At 48.5% G+C, this 19,522-nt stretch overlaps 1 protein-coding gene across 1 annotated transcript in view; it reads right to left on the bottom strand.

Annotated features, from left to right (window-relative positions):
* The window catches only part of LOC102157603, a 112,045-nt gene that overhangs the window by 58,174 nt on the left and 34,349 nt on the right, over positions 1 to 19,522 (bottom strand). The window contains exons 17-22 of the mRNA XM_021086611.1: positions 16,909 to 17,126; positions 14,324 to 14,517; positions 3,676 to 3,984; positions 2,809 to 3,038; positions 2,593 to 2,733; positions 1,490 to 1,567 (exon numbers count right to left, since the gene is read on the bottom strand). Of these exons, the coding sequence (XP_020942270.1) occupies positions 1,490 to 1,567; positions 2,593 to 2,733; positions 2,809 to 3,038; positions 3,676 to 3,984; positions 14,324 to 14,517; positions 16,909 to 17,126 (1,170 nt within the window). The remainder of the gene's footprint in view (positions 1 to 1,489; positions 1,568 to 2,592; positions 2,734 to 2,808; positions 3,039 to 3,675; positions 3,985 to 14,323; positions 14,518 to 16,908; positions 17,127 to 19,522) is intronic.

Here is a 19,522-nt window from a genome sequence, read left to right as displayed (position 1 = left end):
AGCCTCAGTTTCCACACCTGTAAAACGAGATCACAACTTCCTGGTAGCTGCAACCAGGGCAAACGGGAAGGTACCAAGGAGTTCCTGCTGTGGCTCGGGAGTAAAGAACCTGACTAGCAGCCATGAAGACGTGAGTTTGATCCCTGGCCTCACAATACGTTAAGGATCTGGCATTGCCATGAGCTGGAGCTTAAGTTGCAGTTGTCACTTGGATTTAGTGTAGCTGCACTTGTGGTGTATGCCAGCAGCTGCAGCTCCGATTTCACCCCTAGCCTGGAAACTTCCATGTGACGCACTGCAGCCCTAAAAAGACAAAAATAAAAATAATAATAATAGCGAGGGCGCCAAGTTGAGATGGCACATACATCAGTCCATTTCATGCTCAACATTGTAAGGGAGGTGTTGCCACCTGCAGTTTATGGATAATAAGGCTGCGGCTCAGAGAGGTTAAGGCCTGGCTAAAAGTCACACAGCAGGCGCATGGCAGCTCTGAGCAAGAAGCTGTGCTGATCTGATATCCGGCCCTTGTAGCTCCCGATGTCATGTGGAGCTGCTATGGCTGCCCAGGCTGGAGTGAAAGCATCACGTCTTCTGGGTTCACAGAGGTGAAGCTGCCAGAAACAGTCCTCCCTGGGGATTCCCTGTGCTACCCAGACAGCCAGGGGGTGAGCCTGCAGCAGCAGCTGCCAGGGTCCCTGGGCAGTGTCCGAGGCTGGACACCCTGCAGCGCCCACTCAGTACCTCCAGGCTTCCGTCTCCCCAGTCCCTGAGTCAGTCAGGTCCTGGGACCCAGCTCCTCCAGGGGATCCCAGCACGCAGCCAGGACAGGCCAGTGGCCTCAGGAGCAGAAACACCTCTGTCCTCCTCCCCCAGGCCACCCTCAGGGCTATGCTCATTACAGCCAGCTGCCAGCTGGACTGAGAGCTCAGCTGAACCAGCACTGACAAGGTCCACAGGCAGCCCCAGGGGTCGCCCCATGGTCAGTTCACCCACAGCTCAGGAGGCTCCGGGCCCCACTGGAGATCAGGGAGGCCAGGCGCTGCGCTCTGGCCTCCCCGTCACGCTGTGCCTGTGAAGGAGAGGGCCTGCCTACCTGTGCCCTGGCCCAGGATTACTCAGGGCCACCTAAGCTGGCTGTGCCCCACCCAGGCGGGCTGTGCCCTGTGAGCCCCACGGTCTGACGCCTTCTGAAGTGCTACATATGCCTCTCACCTGCCTAGCCCCCCATGACCGAGGCTGGCTCAAAATACTCATATTCTGGGTCAATGTTTAACAATGCTTATAAAACAGACCACCCATCTAGTGCCAGGTTGGGAGCCCAGATGCATGTCCCTGGGGTGGGGAGGGCTGACCAAGCAGGTCAGCCTGGCAGTGGCCACAGGCCCTAGGCCATCCAGTAGGCAGCCCCCAGTGCTCAGGCCATGCCTGTCCCCCAGAGGCAGACCACCACCTACCACTACTGTCCTGCCCGCAAAACAGACCCTCCTACCTCAAAAGGCCACTTAGCCATGTCCCCCAAGCAGAGCCCTGACAGCTGGTCCATCGAGATGTTTCGGCTGCAGCTGACCTAGAGAAACCAGTGGGGTGGGTGGGGGTAGGGGGTCATATTTAGGCATGAGGTGTCTCCCTACAACCTTGACTCTGGGCAGAGTGCTGAGACCCAGCCCATCTCTCTTTGTGAGAGCCTCCCTAGGAAGGTACCCCCCCCAAAAAAAAAGGTTCATGAAGATGAAGTTCTAACCCACAGCATCATCAAAAACAGAAGTGGCCAGAGTTCACATCCTCACAGAGCCTGTGGGCGCCAGCTTCCAACTTGGTCCTTCTCTGACCCTCAAGGAGACCTTGGGAGGCAGGAACTCCCATTTTACAGATGGCAACACTGAGGCACAGAAAGAGCAGCTGGCTTGAAGCCCCACAATGGGTGAGTGATGCAGCAGTCTGGGCTCACTTACCCTGCAGTTCGGGTGGTCTAGCCACACCTGTGATGGGCACACAGGGGGGTTCCTGTTTTTTGTTCTTGAGAACAATACGAAAGACAGCTGTGTACATGCTTCCTTGGCTAGTGGAACACGAGCTGATGGGTGAGAGTCAGCAGTTTTCATTGCACCAGCTAGACCCCCCAGGCCCTCAGAGGGGGCTGCCTCCATTACACTTACGGTTATGGGGGTGGGGGAGGGAGGGTGATAGAAGGACAGGAGGACAAGGGGGCAGAAGAAAGAGAAGGCAGGGTGCGGAGGAAGGATGGGAGGGTAGATGGACACCAGAAGCGAGTGAGAGGAAAGGAGAAAGGATGGATGAGAAGAAGGTAGGGGAAATAGGAGGGGCCAATATGGCGGGAGGAGCTAAGGTGGGAGGAGCTTAGGTGGTGGGAGGAGCTAAGGTGGTGGGAGGAGCTAAGGTGGTGAAAGGAGCTTAGGTGGCGGGCGGGGCTACAGCTGTGAAAGGGCAATGGGCGGGGCTAACATCTTGGGAAAAAGCACAGGCAGGTGGGAGCCGCGTACGTAGGTGACTAGAGAAGCTGCAAAGGCAACACTGCGCCTTCCTGGCCGCCCGGTTTGGGCCCTCTTCACCTGGGGACCCTGAGTCACTCACCTGGAACCACGAGAGATCGTGCTGCCGCCCAAGGACCAGCCTCCGGGGGTTATGCGCTCCCCTTCTCTCCAGGGCCACGGGAAGCTCCTCCTCGCCATCCATGCTCACCATCAGCCCGGCCACCAGACTGGGTCCCATGGTCTGGGCAAAAGCAAAGCTGTGGGGGTCCCTCACATCCCCTGCCCCCACGGGGCCAGGCCCAGCCCCCTCACTCACCTGCAAGTGCCCACGGCCGTCCACGGAAAAGGGGAGGCCCCAGCGCCTGAGCCAGGGCACCGTATGGCCAAGGCTTGCGCGGAGCTGGCTGCCGGGGGCACTCGTGGCCGGGCCCTCCTGGCCAAGGACGGCATCCAGCTGACCCTCCGCACTATGCAACATCACATGCACTGAGACGTTGGAAGCCGTGTGGGCGAGTGACAGGAGCATCCCAGCCTCCGAGGGGAATCCTGGGGTCGAGAGGAACGACAGAGATGATAGGCTCCCGGGCAGCCAGAGCGGGGTCCCTGGCAGGCCATCCTCTCTCGGGAGAGTTCGCTGCGCCCAGAAGCAGACTTGCCCCCCAGCTCCCCACCAACACCACAAGGGCCACACTTAGCAAGGGAAAAGCCCCAAAGGGCCTTTGGATTCCTGACTCCCTAAAGACAGGGATGGGCTCTCACAAAGCATAAGATGAATAGGGCTGATCCTGTGTTCTCCCCTTGTTGCTGCACCTATGGGGCCCCCCAGGTCCAGTGGAAATGTCCCCAAGAAGCTAGTGCTGGGGTGTCCGAACTATTTCCTAACTGCCCTGCCAGACCAACCTTCCAAGCCTGAGAAGATGGACTGCCTGGGCAGGGAGGCAGGGTGTGGCGTGGGGGATCTGGGGGAGGGGTGGTTGGCAGGTGCTGTTTGCCCTCCAGTTGAAGGTGAGTCTATACAGGTAGCAACTGGTGCTCTGGCTAAATAATAGCCCTGGGAGAAGCTGGTAGGGGAGGAAATAGAGCTGGAAGGTGGATCTGGGGACCGGGGACTCTTTTAACACCCTTGGCCTCAGGCCCTGGGAATCTCTGGAGGAGGAAGCCATCGCCTCTCCCCCCTTCCTACCTGCTTCACTCAAGGTGCTGAGGTCGTGGCTCAGGCTGCCGGAGAGCTGGCTGTGCTCAGGGCCCCAGGCGCAGACCCCACCCAGAGCTAGGCTGGCTGCGTCAGCCCGGATGCTGGCATGGCCCCCAAGGCTCCCTGTCTGGGCCTGCAGTCGCCCCCTCAGCCGGAGCTCTCCTGGCAAGGTCTGGCTGCCATTCTGGGCGAGGATGCAGGTCACACTGTGCACATTGGTGCCATTCCCTGCCTTCTCATACTTGTCCCGCAGGAGGAATCCCAGCAGAGCTGAGTCGGCAGTGACCTTGACGGTACCTGCAGGGGATGGGAGAGCAGCAGTACAGAGCAGAGGGTCAGCCCAGGGGAAGCCCAGCTTTGGGAAGGTGAGATAAGAATCCTGGGATAGGAAGTTCCTAGATCCACGATGTAAGTCTAACTCATTCCAGAGAGAGCATATCTAGGAAATGGACCAAACAGAGCAGCTCCCTCCTAGGATGCTCCGAGGACCAAGGAAGCTAATTCACAAACAGAACAGTTTTGGCAACAAAGCAGGAAGCCAGATAAGGCATGTCTGGCGATACCAGCGCTACCAGTCCTACTTAAGAGAGTCCTGGACCACAGGGATGGAAAGGCCCCATTTTACAGTCTACAGAACTGAGACCTGGGAAGCCTTGAGGAATTGAACCTGGAGTTCCAAGGATAGAAAAATTGCTCAGAAGTCTTCCACTCACCTAAGGAAAAGGATTCCATTGCCTTGAGCCAGTTCCATGCTCATATATAACTCATGCATTAGGGAAGTTCTTGCTCTTTTATTTTTTTTCTTTAATTTTTATGGCCGCACTCCCGGCATATGGAAGTTCCAGGGCACTGATTGAATCCGAGCTGCAACACCAGATCCTTTAACCTATTGTGCCAGGCCGGGGATCAAACCCACACCTCCGCTGCAACCCAAGGTGTGGCAGTCAGATTCTTACCCCACTGCACCACAGCAGGAACCCCAGGAAATCCTTGCTCTTAATAGAACCATTGAGGCCTCCTAACTCCACTGGGCTCCACTAGGGCCTTGCTGTGGTCCAAGTGCCCTTACCCCTCCCTCTTATGATTCAAGGTTTGACTCCAGGGTCGCCACATCCAGGAAGCCTTCCCTGGCCCTTCGGCACCACTGGCTGGATTAGATACCCCTGTTCGGTGCTTGCAGACATAAAACTATTGTTGCTCACTTGCTAAACTATCTCACTTGCTAAACTATCGCAGAGTGCAGCTCACTTCCCATACAGCTAGGACTTTACTGCAGAATCTTGCAATCATCTTTTTACAAATTCTGTACATTGTGGCCTCCTATGACACCAGGTCCTGCAGGATGTTAAACTCTGTTCTTCTCTGGATAATCAGAGCAAAACTTCACTTGATTACTGTGAACATAAAATGAAATAATGTCAATGGAACAGTATAGAATCCAGGAAGAGACCCATGCGCCAGTGGTCAATGGATTTTTGATAAAGTGCAAAGGTAAAGGATAACCTTTTCAATAAATGTGTCGAATTGATTGGAAATCCATGGGTTAAAAATACTATGCATTTACCCAAACCTGTACACAAATTAAGTCACAACCACAGACAACAAGAGAACCCTCCTGCACTGTTGGTGAGAAGGTATGTTGGTGCAGCCACTATGGAGGTTCTTTAGAAAACATACAGTTGCCATATGACCCAGCAATCCCATTCTTGGGCATATATGAAAAGATACCTGCCTCCCAAGGTTCAGAGCAGCACTATTTACAGCAGCCAAGACATGAAAGCAACCTAAGTATCCATCAACAGAGGAATGGATAAAGATACTACATATATAATAGAATATTACTCAGCCATGAAAAAGAATGAAATGATGCCATTTGCAGCCAGATGGATGGACCTAGAGATGATCATACTAAGTGAAGTCAGATAAAGATGAATAGCATATGATATCACTTATATGTGGAATCTAAAAGACTGATACAAATGAACATGTTTACAAAATAGAAATAGACTCACAGATGTAGAAAAAAAATTGGAAGTTGCCAAAGGAAAGGTGGGGGGAGGGAGAAATCAGGAATTTGGGATTAACGGAAACACACTACTATATATAAAACAGACAAAAAACAAGGGCTCCTGCAGAGCGCAGGGAACTATAATCAATGTCTTGTAATAACCTATGATGGGAGAGAATCTAGAAAAAGAATATATATAACTGAACCACTTTGCTATACTGGAAAGTGAAACTAATACAGCATAAATCAACTGTACTTCAATAACAAATACATAAATACATAAGTAAATAAAGTTGTCCACTGGGAGTTCCCATCATGGCTCAGTGGTTAACGAATCCCACTGGGAACCATGAGGTGGCAGGTTCGATTCCTGGCCTCTCTCAGTGGGTTAACGATCCGGCATTGCTGTGAGCTGTGGTGTAGACTGCAGACATGGCTCGGATCCCTGCGTTGCTGTGGCTGTGGTGTAGGCCAGCGGCTACAGCTCCGATGAGACCCCTAGCCTGGGAACCTCCACATGCCACGGAGTGGCCCTAGAAAAGACAGAAAGACAAAAATAAATAAATAAAAAATAAAAAAAATAAAATTGTCCACAGACCTAAACTTAAAACCTAATACCATAATACTACGAGGAAAAAAAACACACAAGAGAAAAATTTGTAGCCTCATGTTAGGCAAATATTTCTTATATGATATCAAAGCATGATTCATAAAAGAAAAAAGATAAATTGGACTTCATGAAAAGTAAAAACCTCCACTTTTCAAAAGACACCTTTAAAAAATAAAAAAAAAAAAAACAAGCCACAGAGCAGAAGGAGATATTTTTATTTTTATTTATTATTATTATTATTTTTGCTTTTTAGGGCCACACCTGAGGCATATGGAGGTTCCCAAGCTAGGGGTCGAATTAGAGCTACAGCTACCGGCCTACACCACGGCTACAGCAACACAAGATCTGAGCTGAGTTTGTGACCTACCCCACTGCTCACAGCAAGGCCGGATCCTTAACCCACTGAGTGAGGCCAGGGATCAAACCCACAACCTCATGGTTCCTAGTCGGATTCGTTTCCGCTGTGCCATGACAGGAACTCCAGAGAAGATATTTTTAAAATACATGTCTGATAAAGAACCTGTATCTATGACTCCCAAATTCAATAATAAGAAAACAAGCGACTCTATTTTTTTTTTTTTTTTTTTGTCTTTTCTAGGGCCGTACCCATGGCATATGGAGGTTCCCAGGCTAGGGGTTTAATCAGAGCTGCAGCCGCCGGCCTACACCACAGCCACAGCAACTCAGGATCCAAGCTGTGTCTGACCTACACCATAGCTCACAGCAACGCCGGATCCTTAACCCACTGAGCAAGGCCAGGGATCGAACCCGCAACCTCATGGTTCCTAGTCGGATTCGTTAACCACTGAGCCACAATGGGAACTCCAACTCTATCTTTTAAATGGGCCAAAGGTTTGAATAGATACTTTATCAAAGAATATTTACAAGGGGCAATTAAGCCTCTGAAAACATGGTCAACAAATTAGTCATTAGGGAAATGCAAATTAAAACCAAAATGAGATACAACCAGCAAAATAAAATTTAAAAAGAACAATAAAAACAAAACAGACCCAAAGCTAAAACCTGACAATACGAACTGCTAGCAAAGATGCAGAGCAACCAGAACTCTCGCATGTTGCTGGTAGGGATGGCAAATGACACAGCCGCTCTGGAAACAGTCTAGCAGTTTCCTATAAACACACACTTGCCATACAACCCAGCAATTCCACTTCTAGGTACTCTCCCAAGAGCAATGAAATCATACATGCCCACAAAACCCTGTAGACCGATGCCTACTGAGGCTTTAATTCATCATTGGAAAATACTGGAAACAACCCACATATCCTTCAACTGTGAATGCATAAATGGATTCTAACTCATCAATGACCCAAGAATATACATATCTGTGACTGGGTCACTTTGCTGTACAGGAGAAATGGGCAGCACCCTGGAAACCAACTACAATGGAAAAAAATCAAAATCATTCCAAAAAATCACCCATAAAAAGGGAAAAAATGACCGACATAGACAATCTGGATGAATCTTAAAACCATACTACGTTGGGCAAAAGATGCTATACTCAAAGTCTATGTGATGTCTGATTCCATTTAGGCGACATTCTGGAAGAGTCAACACTAGAGGGACAGAAAACTGATGGGTTGCCAAGGATGGGGGGTGGGGGGAGGCTGACAACTATGAGCAGCAGGAAGGAACTTCTGGTGGAGATGGAACTGCTGGGTCTCAAGACTGTGTTGGTGGCTACGCAACTATAGGAGCCCATCAAACGTAAAGGGTGTTTCCCTCCGTGTAAACTGCGCCCCAAGAAATCACCCCTCGATGGTTGCCTTCGGAAATGGAGCTATGCGTGTTGAGAGATCAGCATGGGGACGTGCTAGTTCTCAGCGGCAAGTGACAAACTTCCGAAAACAGAAGGAGAGATCATCAGGGCCACTGAGAGTGAACTTGAGGGGAAGAGTATCCCATGGGGACATCTTTCGCTGGATTGTGTTTAAATGTTCGCAAACCTAGGCCATTTGATCTTTGGACAGTTATTTAATTATGCAATTTAGTTCTGCCACAATTTAACCACCTCGGACTCAGGAGGGTCAGTGTCAACGCTCCTACAAGATCAGAGAATGACGCAGTTCCGCCAGGGTTGGTGGGAAAGCAGAATCTTCAGGTTCTGAAACACGGGGCCCTGGACAGAAGTCCGACTAGGGGGCTATGGTCAAGGATGCTTGTGCAAAAATCCCTGTTTGTATAATTCTGACTTTTTGGAAACATGTTAATGTTTCGCATAATCAAGAAAAAGATACAGGGAGTTCCCTTTGTGGCTCAGTGGTTAACGAACCCAGCTAGCATCCATGAGGATGCAGGTTCGATCCCTGGCCTCGCTCAGTGGGTTAAGGATCCAGCATCGCCAGGAGCTGTGGTGTAGGTCACAGACGTGGCTCAGCTCTGGCGTTGCTGTGGCTGTGGCTCAGGCCGGCAGCTGTAGCTCCGATTTGATTCTTAGCCTGGGAACTTCCCTATGCCATGGGTGTGGCCGTAAAAAGCAAAAAAGAAAAAGAAAAAAAAAAAGATACAGAAAATCAATAAGGATGGGAAGACCTAAAAAATGGAATATAAGCAGAAACCAGTGGCCCAAGTGTATTTCAAATGACGAAAAGGACCACATGAGGAGGGTGGGCAATGAATGGAACACTGTGTTTGGACTTCCCCCTCAGGCTAAAGACAGAAAGAACGCGCAACACATATACTAAATTTGAATGAATCGGGTTTGTTTTCTCAGAGGTTGAGGCAGTAATTCTGCACCTCCTTGCTTTGTATCCCAGGGCTGAACAAATATAATTGGAGGCAGGTTTTTGCTACGGAAGAAGGGAGGACGAAACAGGAAAAGAGGGAAAAAACAGGGTGAGTTTTGGATGGTGGATTGGAATTGAGGACATCAGTACAAACAAATGGTTGTAAATTTATATATTTATAAATGTGTGTGTGTGTGTGTGTGTGTACACACCTACATCTATTTTCTTGGTCTGTCCACTGAGAGTTATCAGCAAGCCTCATACCTCAGTAGGAATAAACATATTTAGCATCAGATCTTATTTTCTGCATACTGTTTTGCTCTGAAAGGGATGAGAATTCTTGGAGAAATGGCTCATTCCGTGTCAGGGAACCTATAAGGTGAGATAGAAACATCGTTTTGGTCATACAGGAAGGAAATGCTCCAGAGAAGACAGGACACAGGAGGAATTCCGTGTCCATTCATCGTGGGGACAGATAACTGGACCAACCCTCCCAAGGTAACAATTGTACATTCTGGACCAAATATAGGAAGCAATTATCTAAAGTGACTGGAGAGCGTCTCCAAGTAGGCACGAATGAACAAAGGGGAGCTAATGACACTGAGAAGCTTTTGCACAGCAAAAGAAACCATCAACTAAACAAAAACACAACCCACTGAATGGGAGAAAATATTTGCAAATTGACTGATAAGGAGTTAATATCCAAAATATATCAACAGCTTCTACAACTCAAAAAACAAAACAAAAAAAAAAACAAAAAAACCCACAAACAATCCGATTCTAAAATGGGCAGCAGACCAAAAGAGACATTTTTCCAAAGAGGACATGCAGATGGCCAAGAGGCACATGAAGAGATGCTCCTTGGTGTTAACCGTCAGAGAAATGCAAATTAAAACCACAATGACAGCTCACAACTGTCAGAACTGCTATCACCAAACAGAACACAAATGAACACATGTTGGCAAGGATGTGAAGAAACGAGAAGCCTTGTACACTGTTGGTGGCAATGTAAGCTGGTGCTGCCACTGCGGAAAACAGAATGGACATTGCTCCAAACATTAAAAAGAGAATTACCAGATAACCCAGCAATTCCACTCCTGGGTATAAAACTGAAAAAAAAAATACTACTTTGAAAAGATACATGCACCCCAGAGTTCACAGCAGTGTTATTTATAAATGCCAAGATATGAGAGCAACCTAAGTAACCATTAATAGGTGAATGGATAAAGAAAATGTGTCACACACACACAGAGAGGAATATTACTTGGCCATAAAGAAGAATGAAATTTTGCCACGTGCAATGACATGGATGGACTTGTAGGGTATTATGCTAAATGAAATAAGTCAGATAGAGAAAGACAGATACTGCTATCACTTAAATGCAGAATCTAAAAAATAAAAGAAACTAGAAATACAACTGAAAAGAAACAGACTCACAGATACAGAGAACAAAGTCGTGGTTACCAGCAGGGAGAGGGAAGGGGAGAGGAGCAAGATGGGGTAGGGGATTAAAGAGGTACAAACTACTCGTTATCAAATAAATGAGCTATAATGATATGGCGTTTTCAATGTGGCTGAGTGGAAATGAATCCAACTAGTATCCATGAGGACTCAGGTTCAATCCCTGGCCTTGCTCAGGGGGTTAAGGATCCAGCGTTGCCGTAAGCTGTGGTGTAGGTTGCAGATGTGGCTCAGATCCTGCATTGCTGTGGCTGTGGTGAAGGCCGGCAGCTATAGCTCTGATTCAATCCCAAGCCAAAAAAAAAAAAAATAATAAGAAGAAGAAGGATATATTGTACCACACAGGGAATATAGCCAATATTTTATAACTTTAAGTGGAATATAACCTTTAAAAGTTGTTAATCATTATGTTGTACAGCCTGTAACATATAACACAGTACATCAACTATGCTTCAATTTTTTAAAAGAAAGACACCTCATACAACTCAATAACAAAACAACAAACAACCCAACCCCCCAAAAAAAAATTGGCAGAAGACTTAAATAGACATTTCTCCAAAGAGGACATATAACTATCCAACAGGTACATGAAAGGATGCTCATCACTGCTAATTATCAGAGAAATGCAAATTAAAACTACAATGAGGGGAGTTCCCATTGTGGCTCAGTGGGTTATGAACCTGGCAGTATCCGTGAAGACATAGGTTCGATCCCTGGCCTCGCTCAATGGGTGCAGTATCTGGCGTTGCCGTGAGCTGTGGTGTAGGTCACAGACACAGCTCGGATCCCACATTGCTGTAGCTGTGGTGTAGGCCAGCGGCTAAAGCTCCAATTGGACCCCTGGCCTGGGAACTTCCATCTGCTGCAGGTGCGGTCCTAAAAAACAAAACAAAACAATGAAAAAAACTACAATGAGGTACTACTTCACACTGGTCCGAATGGCCATCATTTAAAAAATCTACAAATAATCAATGCTAGAGAGGGTGTGGAGAAAAGGGAACCCTCCTACACTGTTGGTGGGAATGTAAATTGGTACAGCCACTATGGAAACCAGTACGGAGCTTCCTTAAAAAACTAAATATAATACATGGCACAAATGAACCTTTCCACAGAAAAGCAACTCATGGACTTGGAGAACAGGCTTGTGGTTGCTAAGGGAGAGGGGGAGGGAGTGGGGTGGACTGGGAGTCTGGGGTTTGTAGATGCAAACTATTGCATTTGGAATGGATGAGCAATGAGGTCCTGCTGTATAGCACTGGGAACTATATCTAGTCACTTGTGATGGAGCATGACGGAGGATAATGTGAGAAAAAGAATATGTGTGTGTGTGTGTGTGTGTGTGTGTGTGACTGGATCACTTTACTGTACAGTAGAAAATTGACAGAACACTGTAAACCAACTATAATGGAAAAAATAAAAATCATTTTAAAAAACTAAAAATAGAGGTATCAAATGATCCAGCAATCCCACTCCTGGGCATATATCAGGATAAAACTCTAATTCGAAAAGACACACGCACCCCAATGTTTGTTGCAGCACTATTTACAATCACCAAGACATGGAAGCAAGCTAAATGTCCATCGCCAGATGAATGGATAAAAAAGACGAGGTAAATATACACAGTGGAACACTACTCAGCCATAAAAAAGAATGCAATAATGCCATTTGCAGTAACATGGATGGACCAAGAGATTATACTACACAAGTCAGAGGAAGACAAATACCATAGATATTACTTTTATGTGGAATTCAAAGTATGGCGCCAATGAACTTATCTTTGAAATAGACTCACAGGAGTTCCTGTTGTGGCGCAGTGGTTAACGAATCCGACTAGGAACCATGAGGTTGCGGGTTCGATCCCTGCCCTTGCTCAGTGGGTTAAGGATCCGGCGTTGCCATGAGCTGTGGTGTAGGTTGCAGACGCGGCTTGGATCCCGCATTGCTGTGGCTCTGGCGTAGGCTGGCGGCTATAGTTCCGATTCAACCCCTAGCCTGGGAACCTCCATATGCCATGGGAGCGGCCCAAGAAAAGGCAAAAAGACAAAAAATAAAAAAAATAAAATGAAATAGACTCACAGATATAAAGCACAGACTTATAGTTGCTAAAGAGGAAAGCAGGTGTGGAAGGGACAAATGAGGAGTTTAGGATTCGCAGAAACACAATGCTATATATAAAAGTCTGTCCTATTGTAGAGCACAGGGAACTACATTCAATATCCTATAATAACCCATACTGGACAAGAATCTGAAAAGTTCATATACATAAATATAACCAAATCACTTTGCTGTACACCAGAAACTATCACACTATCACAACATTATAAATCAACTAAAAAAAATTAAAAAAGAGAGAAAGAGATCAGATTTGTGGACCCTGGGAGTTCCCGTTGTGGCTCAGCGGAAATGAATCTGACTAGCATCTATGAGGATGCAGGTTAGATCCCTAATTTCTCTCAGTGGGTTAAGGATCCAGCGTTGCCATCAGCTATGGTATAGGTTGCAGACATGGTTTGGATCTGGCGTTCCTGTGGCTGTGGTGTAGGCTGGCGGCTATAAGCTCCAATGTGACCTCCAGCCTGGGAACCTCCATATGCCACAGGTATGGACCTAAAAAGCCAAAAGAAACAAAAAAAATTGTCACTAGAGGTGGGGTATGGGGGAAGAGGGGATTGGATGAAGACAGTCAAAAGGTACAAACTTCCTGCGATAAAAGAAATAAGTACTATGAATGTAATGTAACAACAAAATACACATAATCAACACTGCTGTATGTTTTATACGAAAGTTATTAAGAGAGTCAATCCTAAGAGGTCTCACCACAAGAACAAAAAGCTTTTTCTCTTGGTTTAATTTTGTGTCTATGAGATGATTGATGTTCACTAAGCTTATCATGATAACCATTTCATGATGTAAGTCGAATCATTATGCTGTACACAGATTTACACAATGCCACATGTCAATTACATGTCAATTAAACTGGCAAGAGTTCCCATGATGGTGCAGTGGGTAAAGAACCTGACAGTTTCCGTGAGGATAGAGGTTCAATCCCTGGCCTCGCCCAGTGGGTTAAGGATCTGGCGTTGCCACAAGTTGTGACGTAAGTTGCAGATGCGGCTGGGATCCAGTATTGCTGTGGCTGTGGTATAGGATGGCAGCTGCAGTTCCGATTCAATCCCTAGTCTGAGAACTTCCATATGTCACAGGTGAGGCCCTGAAAAAGAAAAAACCTAGAAGAAAAACGTATTAGAAAAAATTTGGGGAGTTCCCGTCATGGCTCAGTGGTTAACAAATCCGACTAGGAACCATGAGGTTGCGGGTTCGATCCCTGGCCTTACTCAGGGGGTTAAGGATCTGGCGTTGCCGTGAGCTGTGATGTAGGTCACAGACTCGGCTCAGATCCTGTTTGGCTGTGGCTGTGGTGTAGGCCGGCAGCTACAGCTCCAATTCGACCCCTAGCCCAGGAACCTCCATGTGCTGTGGGAGCAGCCCAAGAATAAATAAAGAAAAAAAAAAATTGGGGAAACGATGCATCCAGCTCTCCCTCCTGGATATTTCCCATGTCCATTAGAATGTGAAGGCTCTGACAAGTCCTGCATAAGGAAGACTGTATAGTATATAAATAGCAGATAATTCACTTTGTCAGAACAGGTATTAATTTCTGATAAAGGGGTATCATCAGTGTGTGAAACGCTGGAATAGAGCCTTGGTGGACCTATTCCACCGTGTAGGATTTCATCTACACTATGGTTCCACAGAAAATGCTTCTCCAAGAGCCTCTCTGCTCCTGCCCCATGGCGTTTCCCAGGCCCTCACCCTCTCTGAGCATCTCCCTCTGCTTCAGCACACCCCTCAGGGTCAGAAGACGGGGCACGGCTGCCCAGGCGGCCACTGTGTGGTGGGCTTGGCTCTGCAGGGTCAGGACGCGACCTCGCTTCTGCTCTTCAGTTGCCTTGAGGAAAAGCTGCACTGCGTTGCGGTCCACCAGAGCCTTGGAAAACAGCCAAATCCTAGGAAGGAAAGTGATGGAAGCATGGACAATGCTGGCATCTACCCCTGCAGGCAAATGGTAGTTTTCCCCTTCAAATAAGCAGCCCAGGCCATAAGAGGCACATTCCTGAAGCCCACCATCCAGGCCCATCACAGGACTGCCTTACTGGGCCTTTAGCCCCCCAAGGATGCAGTCTTTGAGATCAGTCAAACCTTTGAACCCCAGTGGCTCACTCACTGTGTGGTCTTGCACAAGCATGGAACCTCTCTGAACCTCAGTTTCTTCTTCTGTCAAGTGGAGAAGAAACTGCAACTATGGAATGAGCTGATGTTGCTTATAAGATATCAATGTATGTTACTATGCTGAAGGATGAGGGGGAAAAACAGCCCTAGGAAGCCTGTTGTAAAGCTTCCTGGAGAATTGGGGCAGGAGGTATGGTCCCTGTCACCCACATGGTACGTTCTTTATAGGACACCACGGGAGATTCTTCCCTCGAGCACCAACACCAGCAACAAGATCAGCCACACTTTCTTTGGTGCATACTTTTCCATAAGCAAAGGCAGTATCTGCAAATAATGCCATTGGATGGTTTCTCTTCTTGCACTGGCTACTAGGAAGCTCAGAGACCAATCTTCAGCTCCCCTATAGAAATGGCATGCATTTTGTTTGCCAATGCCACTTTGAGCACTTTCCCATTTTTTCCTTTCCTTCAATCTATTTCCTCATGTATTTTCTAAAGCCCAGAACAAGAGTTGGCAACCTATGGGCCTGTGGGTCAAAACCAGCCTACCATCTGTTTAGCAAATAAACTTTTATTGGAACCTGGCCACACCCATTTATTTACGTTTGTCCAGGATGTTTCTGTGCTACAACCGCAGAGTACTTGCAACAGAGACCATGTGGCCCACAGATCCGAAATGATTCACCATCTGGCCCTTTAACTGAAAGTTTCTCTATTCCTGCCCTAGCCATAATATATATTAAAAAATTGTTTTTTGTTTTTTTTTTTGGCCATGCCTGCAGCATGCAGAAGTTCCCAGGCCAGGCATCGAACCCGAGCCACAGCAGTGACAACACAAATTCTCAACTACTAGGCCACCAGGGAACTCCACAGAATAATATACATTTGGATAACCTGCTTCAAACATTTTTTAGGTTGGGATAAGGATGGGGTGGGGGGATCAGACAAACAGATAAACAGGCAGATGGAGAGACATCTGGAGATGGAAATTCTGAGGACAGGATTATCCAGGACCATGTTCAAAGCCTTGGATCTCCTCGAATTCAAAAGAGCTGCCAAAGGAGTTCCTGCTATGGCACAGTGGGTTAAGAATCCACCTGCAGGAGTTCCCGTCGTGGCGCAGTGGTTAACGAATCCGACTAGGAACCATGAGGTTGCGGGTTCGGTCCCTGCCCTTGCTCAGTGGGTTAACGATCCGGCGTTGCCGTGAGCTGTGGTGTAGGTTGCAGACGCGGCTTGGATCCCGCGTTGCTGTGGCTCTGGTGTAGGCCGGTGGCTACAGCTCCAATTCAACCCCTAGCCTGGGAACCTCCATATGCCGCGGGAGCGACACAAGAAATAGCAACAATAACAACAACAACAAAAAAGACAAAAGACAAAAAAAAAAAAAAAAAAAAGAATCCACCTGCAGCGGCTCAGGTCATGGCAGACATGAAGGTCCTATCCCAGCCCAGCACAAGTGGGTTAAAGGCTTGGGTGTCATTACAGCTGCAGCTCAGATTCAGTCCCTGGCCCAGGAACTTACATATGCCACAGGTGTAGCCTTAAATCTAGAACTGCATCTAACAGAGACCTAATTTATGCCAGAAAGTGGAGGGATAATGGCAACTGGAAGGGAACACTTTTATTCTTGCTGGCCAGATGCTGGTTTGGAATCCACAAGGGCTGTCCAGGTAATCCGAGGACAACCCTAAGAAGCACGTTGGGAAACTGAGGCACAGAAGAGCACAGGGTCTCATCCAAGGTCCCCCAGGCAGCACTGGCAGAGCCGGGATCTGAACCCAGGCTGGCTCTGTACCCCAGGCTCCTGCGAGCCATCCATAGCGGATGTATCCGAAGGTGAAGAGGGAGTCAGAGATGAAAAACTGGAGCAAAAGGTACCGCATTCCCCAGGACCACCTCTGGGGATTTTTGCTTTATTCCCTACTCGTTATTATAATCTTTCAAGTCATCTATAACGAATGCTGTTGTAACTGAAAAAGAGAAGCAATAAGTGAAAAATTGAACGCCTCCTCCTCCCATTCCCTGAGTGCCTTGAAACCCAGAACAGGACACATGGCTGTCATTCAGGCCTGATTCCAGAGTGACATAAGAGGGCGCCTCTGAGGGATCATTTCCCATCTTCCAGGAGGCCCCCTCCCCTCTCGCAGGCCACCTGGGGACAGTCACCTGGCTGGGGTGACCTTGCCGGACAGCTGCAGCTGAACAGCCTTGGGGGCTCTGAGAACCTCCTGGCGGAGAAGGACGCTCAGACCCCAGCCCCGGCTGCTTCTCCAGGTATCCTGGCTGGTGTTGGCCTCCAGCAGAACCAGCTCCTCGCCAGACACGTGCACAGACAGGGAGCCATTGAGGCTGCGCTCTTTGGGGCGCCCAGCAGCCGCCTGCACCTGCAGGGAGGCAGGAGAGGGCTCAGGAGTGGGGAGGTGGGGTGGGGACAGGAAGGGGCGGTGGGAGCTGGGTAGGCAGGAGAGCCCCTTCTTCCAGGAAGCCCTCTGGAGCCACCGCAGCTCTGGGCATCACCAAACGTAGCAGCTGGCAAGCACTCAGGAAGACAAACGAGGCAGAGGGGAAAATGGGGACAGTCTTCTGTCCCTGACCCAGCTCCAGGCCCGGAGCAGAGTCTCACCTTATCTTTTCCACCATATATGAAGCAGGATTTCTGTCTTACAATGAGGCTCAGAGAGGGTCACACATTCAACCTGGGCCTGCGTGGCTCTACAGCCCATGCCTGGGCCTGAAAGGAGGCTGCTGGGGCAAGCGGAGGACCCCTGTGCCACTGCGTTACAGCAAAGGATGCCCCCCACAGGGGCCCCCTAGGGGCCAGAGGACCTCTAGAAGCTCTGGAGGTCAAAGGAGAGAGTGCCCGGAGCATCCTATCTGGGGTCAGGTTCGAGCGAAGGCTTGGCCAGGCCCACCAGGGCGATGGGGGAAGCGTGGTGGGGGCGGGGGGGCGGGTGTGCAGAGAGGCCCACTCCTCCACCGGCTCTGTAGGACCTGAAGTCTCTTTCCTGATCAGGGCCTCTGCTTCCCCATCAATGGGGCAGAAACTGGCCTAGCCCCGTCTGCACCCGACAATCACGTGGGAAGCTTTTAAAAGTACGCCTGTCCCCTCCGTATTTGAATTGACAAACTGTGGTAGATCCAGGAAAGGCAATATTATTCGGTGATAAAAAGAAATGGGCTATCCAGCCACGAAGAGACACGAAGGAGCTATAAAGGCAGAGCACTAAGTAAAAGAAGCCGATCTTTTCAAGACTCTGTACTGAATGATTCTAACTATATGACATTTGGGGAAAGCGTAAAACTAAAAAGACAGAAAATGGCTCGGTTGTGGCCAGAGGTCCAGGGGGAGGGAGAAGAGGTAGATGATGGGGGCAGGAAAAGCACCCTGCAGGATGCAGAAAAGGCTGGCACATGCCCCCATGCATGCGTCATATACCCACAGAACATAAGACACAAAGAGTCAACCCTAAGGTAAATTATGGCCTTTAGTTAACAGGAAATTAATACTGTCCTTCAGTTTTTTTCTTTTTTCTTTCTTTCTTCTTTTTTTTTTTTTTTTTTTTTTTGGCCATCCTGTGGCATATAGAGCTCCTAGGCCAGGGATCAGATCCAAGCTGCAGTTGCAACCTAAGCTGCAGCTGCTGCAACGCCAGATTCTTAACCCACTGTGCCAGGCTGGGGGTTGCACCAGTGCTCCAGATCTCCCAAGACACTGCCAATATGGATGTGCCACAGCAGGAACCCCTGCTGCTTTAAAAAGCAGAAATCAAGTTCGAACCCGTCATGTGACCTAGCATCCAAGCTTGCAGGGGGGCCCCGGCCACCCACCCATGAGTGCTGGGGGGCCACCTGTGTCTGCAGCCAGACCGCCTGAGTTCTCATTCAAGATCCTCCGCTTTTACCCTTGGGGATCTGGTGCCAGTCATGTCACTTCTCTATGTCTTAGAGTCTCATCTGCAAAATGCCAAGGCAGCAGCAGCATGAGGCATCGTGAGATGATCCAGGATGGAAAACAGAGCCCAGCACATGATTAAACTACTCAAGGGACATCCGCTCCCATGTAACTAACTGATTATGGTGATGGCACGTTTTCAAATCTGAGATGCCAGCAGCCCTTGGATGGGCCACCGTTTTATACATCTCCTCGAAGGTGAAAAGGCTGCTCATGAAACAATGAACCTGTGTGGACTCGAAGACGAATCCTGATTTCAGAGATATCAACATGTGCAAAGAGGTGCCTCTGAGAACCATCAGAGTCCGTAATTCAAAGCCCACTCAAGTTTTCGAAACCCACAGGCACAGGGCTGAGGCCTCAGCAGGTATTTTAAAAATTGCCGTCGAGGAGCTCCTGCTGTGGCACAGCAGGTTAAGGATCCAGTGTTGTCTCTGTGGCATCGTGGGTTAAGGATCCGGCGTTGCCACAGCTTCGGCTGGGATTTAATCCCCGGCCCAGAAAACTTCCATACACCACTGGGTGCAGTCAAAAAAGAAAAAGAAAAAAATTCCTACCGAATTCTGGTCCTCCTCACTGTTGGGGTGGCCCATCTACACCTCTGTCTCCCCAGCCCATGGCCTAATTCCTGGGTACACAGCACACAGCTTGCTCAACGAAGCAAGCCACATGGGGGGCTTTCGAAGGAGCCAGCCCTGGGGGAGCAGCACACAGCTTCCCACCTGGTCTCCTTTCCCTGCCCCTTCTTTTCCTTCTAGAATGAAACGCTTTAGTGTTTCTAGCCCACACTGGGCAAAATACTCTGGGGTCAAAAAAGCCGCACTGAGG

This window comes from Sus scrofa, chromosome 3 (genome assembly GCF_000003025.6).
Source record: "Sus scrofa isolate TJ Tabasco breed Duroc chromosome 3, Sscrofa11.1, whole genome shotgun sequence".
Taxonomy (NCBI): Eukaryota; Metazoa; Chordata; class Mammalia; order Artiodactyla; family Suidae; genus Sus; species Sus scrofa.
Note: the sequence above shows the minus strand (reverse complement) of the source record. Positions and strands in the feature narration are given on the sequence as shown.